The sequence below is a fragment of the Callithrix jacchus genome, chromosome 6 (assembly GCF_049354715.1).
Source record: "Callithrix jacchus isolate 240 chromosome 6, calJac240_pri, whole genome shotgun sequence".
In the NCBI taxonomy this organism is placed as follows: domain Eukaryota; kingdom Metazoa; phylum Chordata; class Mammalia; order Primates; family Cebidae; genus Callithrix; species Callithrix jacchus.
The window spans coordinates 129956217-129968354 of NC_133507.1; the positions used below are offsets into that span (position 1 = coordinate 129956217).

A 12138-nucleotide genomic window follows, 5' to 3' on the forward strand; every position below is an offset into this window, starting at 1 on the left:
CTAGCACCCAGTGTGTCTGTATTTGGAGATAGGGTCTAGATGGAGCTAATTAAGGTTAAGGAGGTCATAAGAGTGGGGCCTTGATCTGAAAGTATTAGTGTCCTTATAAGAAGAGATGCCAGAGGGGCTAGCTCTCCCTTTCTCTTTGTGCTCACAAAGAAGAGGTCATGTGGGCATACCATGAGATAGAAGCTGCTTACAAGCCAAGAAGAGAAGTCTCACTGGAAGTGGACCATGCTGGAATCCTGATTTCAAACTTACAGTCTTCAGACTGAGCAAATAAATGTCTATTGTTTAAGCCAGCCAGTGTGTGGTATTTTGCTATGGCACCAGCCTGTGATATTTTGCTATTCCACATCAAGCAGATTAATACACTTATGATAAATAAAAGGTAATTTAAAGAGAGACAGCTTTAACTTACATATACAGTAATGGCAAACATTCTTTTATGTTGACAGAGTACAATTTAATATCCACAGATTGTGTATACTTTGTGATAGTAGTTCCTTTTTTTAAAATTATCTCCTGGGAAACTTTCTTTAAGCCAGTGTATTGTTTTGAGTTACTAGATATTTCCTTCAGGAATTATTTTGTCTGCTATGCACTGAAAAAAAAAACCACGTTATGTGAACACCGAAACTCTATAAAGAACCTGTCACTCACTGTTCGTGAAAATTGGAACTGTACAGACTCATTGTCTTTAGGTGCAGCCTTCCTCTTACTTGCTTCAAAGCTCCCCATTCATCAGTTTCCCTCAGTTCCAAAACTTGTTGGCTTTGCATTTTTTCTTGCTTTGATCCCTTTATGCTATTTGAATTTGTTAACAATTGAGGGTTGATGTTATCTACATTGATATCATAATTGCTATATATACACAGTGAGATTAGAAATATCAAAGAAAACTTGCAACACCTGCTATTTGATTTTCATGGGAGGGAAGTTGCATCAGTAAAGAGGTACTAATTAATGTAATCATGATCAGATTCTGAGATATGACCTGGATTCAGAATTTTAGAGATAATAGGACCTAAGGCATTTTCTGGTCCAATCCTCTCGCATTAGACATAAGCAAATGTGATCCAGAGACACCAGGACACATTCTCAAGCCTTAAAGCTAGACTGAAGCAGAATTTGGTTCATTCATTCAATTAGTTAGATCATGTGAACACTGTGTAAAATATTTCACTTTCTTCCTAGCTTACTCAGAATAAAATTTTGAATTCTAAAGTGCCCAAAGATAGGATAATTGGATGAAGGGTCATTTTATATTTAATTTTGCCTATAAACATAAACTGTATTACTACTTATCTGAGATAATTCTGAGGTAATTATCTGAGGTAAAATCACCTGATTCAATTTCTCATAAAATTCAGCTTTTCTACAGATAAAGTTTTTGTGGGTTTTTTTGGTTGTTCTCTGACCTATATATAGTGCCATGTGACAACATTCAGGGGAGAGATCAGAATTTAAATACCTTCAAAGGATGTATGGGGTCCACATTCATGTCTACATTTCAGACTCACTGTTTTCTAATCTGGCCTTTCAAAGCTCTCTCTGGTTTTCTCTGCATCTTGGCCATTTAGAGATAAGCATATCAGACCCAGTTTTAAAAGATACCCTAAACGCTATTGATATACAAAAGAAGTCTTTTTAAGCTCTAAAATTCTATCTAGTGTTATTTAGCCTGAACTAGTGGCTAAGCCTGTAATTCCAGCTCTTTGGGAGGTCAAAGCAGGCTTATTGCTTGAGGCCAGGGATTCAAGACCCGCTTGGCCAATATGGTGAAATGCAAAAAAAAAAAAAAAATTAGCTGGGCATGGTGGTGCATGCCTCTAATTCCAGCTACTTGGGAGGCTGAAGCAGGAGGTTTGCTTGAACCTGGCAAGTGGAGGCTATAGTGAGCCAAGATTGTGTTATTGCACTATAGCCTGGGCAACAGAGGAGACTGTCTTAAAAAAAAGAGTGTTATTTTACTAAGATCAGCTAAGATAATGGAGTAATTAAGGTTGTGCAAATTAAATTAAAAAGTAAGCAATTTTTTGCTCTTTCTTTTTACTTACAAAAGCAAAAACACCTTATAGGATACCTTATTATCTTCTCTTTGCCTCATTATCAAAGGAGATAAGAGATGCCAACGAGAAAAGAAACCCATCACTTCTTTGCTATATTTTTGTTTCACCATCCAGCAGCAAAGGTGGGAGCTGCAAAGGAAAGGACCAAGAAGCCCTGTGACATTTCTAGAACATCTGCACAGGCTTTTGGGGTCAGCTTCTCTTGCTTTTTCTACTCTTACTGGTTGTAGGTTGTGGAGGGAATGTAGTACTCAGTCAATTCAATTCTCTGGATCCCTTGGGCAGAGCAACATGCCTGTTTCCAGCCCCGGCGGTAGGAAATTCTACTTTCTGGCCAGACCTTTTTGTCTCAGGCTTCACCTGAGCTGCATTTCCTAGAAGGTTAAAATTTATTTAAAAAAATTTGAACAGAGGGTAGTTTCTGGCCATGTTAACAAAGGCAGTGTGAGTGGTGGGAATATTGAAGAATTAACTAAAAATAAACATTAATAGCATTTTCTTTAAAAAGTTTGAGAATTGCCTGAACCCAGGAGGCGGAGCTTGCGGTGAGCCGAGATCGCGTCATTGCACTCCAGCCTGGGTAACAAGAGCGAAACTCCATCTCAAAAAAAAAAAAAAAAAGTTTGAAATCTCAGTTTCTTTTCTTACATCACAGGGCAAATTTGAAACTTTGACACTGACCATCAAAGACAAGTTTTTAATGTTTTTAGAGGTAGCTGGTTTTGACCTACTTCCAAATACAAGCACTTTATAGAATCTGAATTGTATAATTGAATCCCAATGTGTTTGGAGGCACCACTGGGATTCTGCCACTGAAGTAAAGAAAGAAGACTGTGAAGTTTTACCAAATGTCAAAAACTGAAAAGGAAATTTATGGAATCCAAAAGCCTCGTAGCTTAGATCTTGGCTAAGTGAATCAATGTTCAATTTACAGCCACGTGGTATATGCCACCTTCCATATGGTAGAAAGCTTTTTTAGGGTAGTGTGAATCTGCATAACTCAGTAATATTGTCTTTTATCTTTCTTATCTGGTTAAATAATGTGAAAAACAGATGCATGTAAATAGTGCTAGAAAATGTTCAATAATATGCAAGTGTAAGATTTTTGTGTCTTAAATTTCCATGTTATTCAAACTTCAAGTCCACTGAATATATGCATTTCAGTTTGGCTGGACCAGAATTGCACTTTAGTGTAGGGTTCTGGTTGATTTGACTGTGGTGTATTCTTCCAGTGGAATGCAGAGCTACTGAGCTCTATTGGTACAGAGATGCAAAGAAATAAAAAATACACTTTTAAAAGGAAAAGGCAAATTGCACAATAGTGTATACACTACATTTTGGAACCATAGAGGAAAGTAAGAATATAAACTTTGTGTTTGTTTGCATTTGCATAAACATTGGAAATATATACAATAAGGTAATAAAAGATGTTATCTGTAAGGAGACGGGTGGGGGCAGAGGCAGACAGGAATGGGATTGTAGTATTGGGATTGCTGGGTTGAATGGTAATTCTTTTAACTCTTTGAGGAATTGCCATACTGCTTTCCATAGTGGTTGAACTACTTTACCCTCCAACCAACAGTGAATAAGGGTTCCCTTTTCTCTGCAACCTTGCCAGCATCTGTTATTTCTTGACTTTTTAATAATAGCCATTCTAACTGGTGTTAGATGGTATCTCATGGTGGTTTTGATTTGCATATCTCTAGATTTCTTAACCTTATTCATTAATGAGGGAACTACTAAGATGTTATAATTGGTTCAAAAGCGAAATCTAAAGAACCACATTTACATTTAGTACAATAAATACAGAAATCTTACAAATAAATGCAAAAACCACTCAATATTCATAGGATACTAGTCAATTACATTCCACTGAACATCACAACTTATTTTCATTTCTTTCTTTTTTTTTTTTGGGAGACGTTCAGTAACCATTAATTTATTTAACTCAAAGGAAAACATTGATTGATGAAAACATTTCTTTCCTCTGAAGAGAAAAAAAGTAGTAGGGTTTTAAAAAAATTTTTTTTATTTTTTATTTTTTAATTGCATTTTAGGTTTTGGGGTACATGTGCAGAGCATGCAAGACAGTTGCATAGGTACATACATGGCAGTGTGTTTTGTTTGCTTTCTTCCCTTCACCCACATTTGGCATTTCTCCCCAGGCTATCCCTCCCCACCGCCCCTCCCACTGGCCCTCCCCTTTTCCCCCCAATAGACCCCGTGTTTAGTACTCCCCTCTCTGTGTCCATGTGTTCTCATTTTTCATCACCCGCCTATGAGTGAGAATATGTGGTGTTTCATTTTCTGTTCTTGTGTCAGTTTGCTGAGAATGATGTTCTCCAGATTCATCCATGTCCCTACAAATGACACGAACTCATCATTTCTGATTGCTGCATAATATTCCATGGTGTATATGTGCCACATTTTTCCAATCCAGTCTATTATCAATGGGCATTTGGGTTGATTCCAGGTCTTTGCTATTGTAAACAGTGCTGCAATGAACATTCGTGTGCATGTGTCCTTATAGTAGAACGATTTATAGTCCTTTGGATATATACCCAGTAATGGGATTGCTGGGTCAAATGGAATTTCTATTTCTAAGGCCTTGAGGAATCGCCACACTGTCTTCCACAATGGTTGGACTAATTTACACTCCCACCAACAGTGTAAAAGTGTTCCTTTTTCTCCACATCCTCTCCAGCATCTGTTGTCTCCAGATTTTTTAATGATCGCCATTCTAACTGGCATGAGATGGTATCTCAATGTGGTTTTGATTTGCATCTCTCTGATGACCAGTGACGATGAGCACTTTTTCATATGATTGTTGGCCTCATATATGTCTTGTTTCGTAAAGTGTCTGTTCATCTCCTTTGCCCAATTTTGAATGGGCTTGTTTGTTTTTTTCCTGTAAATCTGTTTGAGTTCTTTGTAAATTCTGGATATCAGCCCTTTGTCAGATGGGTAAACTGCAAAAATTTTTTCCCATTCTGTTGGTTGCTGATTCACACTAGAGACTGTTTCTTTTGCCATGCAGAAGCTGTGGAGTTTGATTAGGTCCCATTTGTCTATTTTGGCTTTTGTTGCCAATGCTTTTGGTGTTTTGTTCATGAAGTCCTTGCCTACTCCTATGTCCTGGATGGTTTTGCCTAGATTTCCTTCTAGGGTTTTTATGGTGCCGGGTCTTATGTTTAAGTCTTTAATCCATCTGGGGTTAATTTTAGTGTAAGGTGTCAGGAAGGGGTCCAGTTTCTGCTTTCTGCACATGGCTAGCCAGTATTCCCAGCACCATTTTTTGAACAGGGAATCCTTTCCCCATTGCTTGTTTTTGTTGGGTTTATCAAAGATTGTATGGTTGTAGCTATGTTGTGTTGCCTCTGATGCCTCTGTTCTGTTCCATTGGTCTATATCTCTGTTTTGGTACCAGTACCATGCTGTTTTGATTACTGTAGCCTTGTAGTATAGTTTGAAATCCGATAGTGTGATGCCCCCCGCTGTGTTCTTTTTGCTTAGAATTGACTTGGCTATGTGGGCTCTCTTTTGGTTCCATATGAAGTTCATGGTGGTTTTTTCCAGTTCTGTGAAGAAAGTCAATGGTAGCTTGATGGGGATAGCGTTGATTCTGTAAATTACTTTGGGCAGTATAGCCATTTTTATGATATTAATTCTTTCTAACCATGAACATGGAATGTTTCTCCATCTGTTTGTGTCCTCTCTGATTTCATTGAGCAGTGGTTTGTAGTTTTCCCTGAAGAGGTCCCTTACGTTCCTTGTGAGTTATATTCCAAGGTATTTTATTCTTTTTGTAGCAATTGTGAATGGCAGTTCGTTCTTGATTTGGCTCTCTTCAAGTCTGTTATTGGTGTAGAGGAAGGCTTGTGATTTTTGCACATTGATACATAATCATCAGATTAAACAAGGTTGAAATAAAGGAGAAAATACTAAGGGCAGCCAGGGAGAAAGGTCGGATCACCGACAAAGGGAAGCCCATCAGACTCACAGCAGATCTCTCGGCAGAAATCTACAAGCCAGAAGAGAGTGGGGGCCAATATTCAACATCCTTAAAGAAAAGAACTTTCAACTTATTTTCATGTCTACAGAAGAGAACAATTTGTATTCATTTTCTATTGCATTTCTATGGATAAGAATAACTTGCATTATTGTAAGGATTCTACAATTTATGAAGTAAAATAGAATTGCTGTAATGTCTGAGAGAGAGAACTTTATCAATGAATTTAAATTATTGTGGCTCATTTCAATAATAGTAAAAGTGAAGTATCAATTGTATGACATTTAGAAGACCATTACTTTTTGCAACTCTAGAAACGTGGTTTTAACTCTCATCACAATAAAAGCAATTCACTAATATTTATAAATTTGTACTCATCGGCAAGAGGTAGATAATAATATGAAAATCAGTACCCGCTACATGTTGTTGTTTTTTTCCCATTGGCTAGTTTTAAGATAAGATTTCTTTGTCTATTTCTTTTCTTTCTTTCTTTTTTCTTTTCTTTTTTTGAGATGGAGTCTCACTCTGTCACCATGCTGGAGTGCAGTGGCACGATCCTGGCTCACTGCAACCTCCTCCTCCCCAGTTCAGGCGATTCTTCTGCCTCAGCCTCCCTAGTAGCTGGGACAACAGATGTGTGCCGCCACGCCCAGCTAATTTTTATATTTTTAGTAGAGACAGGGTTTCACCATGTTGGCCAGGATGATCTTGATCTCTTGACCTCATGATCCACCCACCTCAGCCTCCCAAAGTGCTGGGATTACAGGAGTGAGCCACCACATCTGACCGTGCTTGTTTCTTGATTGGAAGTATGAGGTTGGAGTTTTTGGTGAAACTTAAAATCCTACTTAATTCTCACTGCCCATTTGCTTTGCCAATTTATTCATGACAGTTTTTTTCAATGTCTCAGGTGCTGGGAACTTAGTGCTGGAGACATCAAGTGGATTTATCAAGCACCAATCTTAGCAGCTATTGGGGTAAGTTTAAAAGTTTGTATAGTTAAAAAAGAGATGGATAATTAAACTTCTGGTAAAACCCAGAGAAAGTGTGCCTGACACTGCATTCTGCAATAGATTGGAGAAACATACATGTATAGAAACTGTTGGGAGAGTCTGGGATAGAGATCAGACCCTTACTCTGACTGACACTGAGACCCATGTAGAAAGCCTTCTTTTAATCAGCTAGCCCTTGGGGTCAATTCTGAGATTCAGAATATCTATGAACGTTTATGTTTTTGGAGTTGGAAGGTCCTAAGTCTCCTTTTCATTCATTGCATTATTTTACCACTTTAACAATCTGATCACCTGGTAGTTGGTCAGTATGATAGGAAAGGAAAGATAGAATAGCAGGAAAGCATAGAAATTACTGAGAGAAAAGAATGGTAATATGATATATGAAGTATTCCCTGAGGCTTTTATTTGGGATCCTTCCCCCACGGAGTTAAGTGGATCCTATACCAAGAAATATCCCAAATAATTCTATCTAATAGGATAGAATGTTAGAATGGTAAGTAATGGCAAAAAACACAATTACTTTTTCACTAACTTAATAATAGGGCGAAAGACTAGAGTCCACAATGCATGTTGCACTGGACCTTATCTGCCTGTAACATCTCCAATGCACATTGCATCTGTGTTGCAAAGGAAAACAAAATCACACACTTCTTTGTATCTAATAAAACTTATCAAAATGTTTACTCTTGATCTTCTTTGAAGACTTTAAGGAATGAGCTTCATTTGATTTGTTAAAGAAATTATACTACTTTGTGTTTTACTGGTGTTCAGGTATGTAATACATGTTACAAGCATTTTAAAAAGAAAATTACTATCTCAATAATGCATTTAAATTATAAAACAATGTAGCAATTTGATTATTAACTAATTTTGATGTTTTTCTTTGTTTCCCAGTTTCATATTCTTCTTGTTTTCTTTTGGACAATGTGTCACTATTTTGTCAGAAGGGCAGCTATTGATGTGGTTGAGGTTTTGTAGGTTCATCCAAAGAATCAGATAAATGCTTATTTACCTCATAGAAAAAATGTGTAAAAAAAATAGGAGAGATCAAAAGGAATGCTCATTGCAGAAGCCCATTGAAAGAAATGTTTAGAGAAGGAAATAAAATACAGAACACTTTTAGAGAAGCTATTTTGTATCCTTGCTAAACCATCCTATTAACAAATTGGTTCCAATTCCATATATCCTAGGAGGAACAAAAAAATTGATTACGGGTCAATGAATAACTTAAATGTATAAACACCTATAATTTTAATTTTTAATGTAAATAAAATGCTGCTGTATTAATCTGGTAATAAACAATCCTAGATCTACAACTATATCCCTGAGAAACAGCAATGAACTTAAAGATAAAAATTAACTGCTCAGATTTCTTTTTTACCCATTGGTACTGTACTTAATTCGTATTTACTATACTCAAACCTTTTACTTTCCTCCTTTCTAATTCCTCCTCTGTGTTTGCTCCTCAATATCTTACTATATCCTTTTAAGGGAACAATTTATATATTGTTACTTTTTCTTTGTCTTTAGTGTCTTACACTGAGACTGATCAATAAGAGATAATTAATGCTCTTAAATTTGCCTACATTTTAATATGATTATATAATGATTACATTTGATTTTATGTTTGATGAAAATGAAGGTGAAATCCAAGAGATCCTTATAAAATTATCAGGAATTGAAGCAAAGGACAGTGGAGAAAAGGAAATCCTAGGGCATTTTTTTCATGGAAATGACTGATTTTTATCCAAAGTTTTATAGTTTATTTACAGATCTGAGTCACTCACATCATCAACAAGGATGAAAAGTTTATTTTCTGAGGTTTCTAATTTGCAATATGAAACAGTAAAGCTAGGTGATTAAAGGGCTTCTGAAGATTCACCACTGGTGATGGAGAAATAGAAGTGACAGCACACTCAATAAACTTTGAATAAAATTCATGTGGAAGGCCATTTTCATCTTCTTGAGCCAAAATTATGACTGTTCTAAGCTAAGAATTCTGAAGTCCTTTTCCTATATTACAAAGTTCATTTAATCTAAAAAAATCACTGTTGAGATTCAAAAATAGTTTTCTGTTCACTGACGGTTACCTTTTTGTTTCATTATTACAATTCAGCATTATCACAATTCCCTTGAAGTTTCTTAATTTATATTACAAAGTTCATTTAATCTCAAAAATCACAGTTGAGATTCAAGAATAGCTTTCTGTTCATGGACAGTTACCTTTTTGTTTCATTATTACAATTCAGCATTATCACAATTCCCTTGAAGGTTCTTAATTTACTCATAATCTACTAGTGTATTTGAAAGTTTTCATAAAATGTCAAGAATTGGATTTGAAATAAATATTTTACTTAATTAATAATTTAAAGAAGGCTGAGTTATGAAAGAGAAAAATGGAAAAAGCAAGTAGAAAACTACAGGAAAGAAAAAATAGAATTATAAAGAAAAACTCCAAGGTGGAATTTTCAATTCAAAAGGGGAATACCTCGAGAGACAAGAAGATACACTTCAAGAAAAGAGAGCTCCTAGGAAAGAGATTTGCCCCTCCTGGGAATAAAACTGTGGAAGGCCTGTGTGGGTAATTGTATGTTATATAACACCAGGTAGTTAGATTGCCTGTGGTAACAGTTCAGAGGATTAACTTAAAGCACACACAGAAATCCTGGAAATCCAGGGGTTTGGAATATACATAGTGAACTCAAGTTGATATGTTTTAAAACCTGGATTCCAAAAACAATGATTATTTTACTTAGAGAATGCCAAGACAAGAGCTCTGTAAGCACTATTGACTTTCAGGAAAAAAGTACTTTAATATCTGCATTGGAAGTAAATAAACAATCATGAGCAAAGATGGTAGTGATTAATGGGGGACATTTATTCATTGCTGATTGGAAGGTTGTATGAGAGCATTCCAATGGTCTGCGCCAAGGTTGAGTGTGGTTGTAGAATAGTGTCAGGAGCTGAGTCTGCAAAGGAGGCAGGGCCAGACCTTGAAGGGGTTTCTAATTCTCACTAAAGAATTGACACCTAATCCTGCAAGAGGTGACAACCAAAGGTTTGGATGTTGGAGAGTGAAGGAATCAGGTTTTCATTTGGAAAGATCTTAGGGCTTCACTGAAGCTGGTAGTGGGGTAACCACTGTGGGTGTCTCCTGGGTAGGGGTTTAAGCCACAGTGATGGCAAGTGTAAAGAACATGGGTCTGAGAGAGTTAGGGTTGTGGAATTCTGAGCACTGTCCCTTTAAACTTGGCATACACATTTTCCTCATTTGCATGACCTGGTCCCTTTTTCCTCCTTGATCTCATGTCATGTCATCTCGCTCCTGCTGTCTCAGCTCCACACAATGGCTTTCTGTAGTTCCCTGAACATGCTTCATGTTCCCACCTCAGGGCCTTTGTCTGTGCTGTTCTGTATATACCTGATATACTGTTCCCCCTCCTTGTCCATTCTTCCTTCAGGTATCAGCTGATGGACAACCTCTTCAGACAGCCCTTTTCTGACCACTTGACAGTGTCACCTTGGTGACAGCATAGGCTCTGGGCCAGGCTGCCTTTTTTTGAATCCCAGGTCTGCCCTTTTGTCAAGTGTACAGGCTGAAATTTTATGGTGCAGGCTGGCCCTGGGAAAGTTATTTAAACTCACAATCCCCTTTTGCCATCTATAGGTTGGGAATAATAGTGCAGATTGCAAGAGTTAATCATTCGACTGAGTTAGGAACAGTGGCTGGCACATAGCGGTATAAGCATTAGCGATGATCATTTTTACTTTTCATGTGTTAATAACTTGCCCACACTCCAGGTAGACTTCTCCTCCTCCCTGTAACACATTAACTTAAAAAATGTCTCCATAAAGTCATAAAAATAATATTGGTTTCTGGACCGCAATAAGACTAGCACATTGTGCCTTGTATATCAGTAAGTGGCTGTTCTGACCTGAGGGGACGACCAGGAATGATCTGGCTTCCCAGACTCCACAGTCCCCCAGGATGACACCATGAATGCTTTTGTGTTTGTGCACAGGACCTTCTGATTGCAGAATGTCCACTCTTTTTGTATCCTATAAAACCTGGCATACCATTGGTTTCATTATTTTTCAAAAAGCTGTAAAATTATCTACCCAAAATGGTATAATTATTACCTCTTGTTGGTGAGTAGAGCTTATTTTTACCATTTTGTTAAACACTTTAGTATTATCCATTTTAGGAGTATCAGAAGGCTTTACTTTATGATTGAGAAATTGATATTTACATTAAAAAAATTATTAATCTCTCAATTTTGTAATTTTTCAGGTAAACCATTCCATGATTCACCTTCTATTCAAACACAATAAAACACAAGGGGAGAAACTATAACAATGTTTTTTTCACTTTCACTTCCTTGCTTCCTATGTGAGGTCCTGTTATAAAATGCAATAAATACTTGATTAAAAAGAAACATCTTCTTAAGTACGTTTCATGATCTTCCCTGTCCTGTAACTTGCTGGCAAACCAGGCAGATAGTAAGTTTGTGCCCCTGTGATGAACCTGACAGGCACCCAAGGTCTCTTCTCTCCAGGTCTGTGTGAGGATGTAAAGACGGGGGCAGCTCTGCCACACCAGTGCATGATCTGTCTGTCCAGCCCATTTGAAATGCATATGGACACAGTGTGAAGGACTAAGGAGGTCTGCCCTTTCTTCGGAGTGATGCCAAATGTGTCACAGTAGTGACAGCATAGACTCTGGGCCAGGCTATCTTTGTTAGTATCCCAGGCCTGCCCTTCTGTTGAGTGTGCAGGCTGAAATTTTACTGGGCAGGCTAGGCTTGGGCAAGTTTAAAAAACCCAGAGTCCACTTTTGCCACCTATAGAATGGGAATAGGCCAGGCGTGGTGGCTCCTGCCTGTAATCCCAGTGCTTTGGTAGGCATAGGCAGGAGGTTAGCTTGAGGCCAGGCGTTCAAGATCAGCCTGGGCAACAAAGCAAAACCCCTAATTCTTTTTCCCACAATGACTGTACCTACTCACATTCATATTAGCAGGGTACAATTTTTTTCTCTCTCCATATC

General features: G+C 37.5%; 1 protein-coding gene across 2 annotated transcripts in view; it reads left to right on the forward strand.

The window, feature by feature from the left end:
• The window catches only part of PTH2R (parathyroid hormone 2 receptor), a 105239-nt gene that overhangs the window by 64061 nt on the left and 29040 nt on the right, over window positions 1-12138 (forward strand). For both annotated transcript variants that reach the window (XM_035305514.3, XM_035305515.3), the window contains exon 9: window positions 6992-7058. In XM_035305514.3, coding sequence (XP_035161405.1) covers window positions 6992-7058 — 67 coding nt within the window. The remainder of the gene's footprint in view (window positions 1-6991; window positions 7059-12138) is intronic.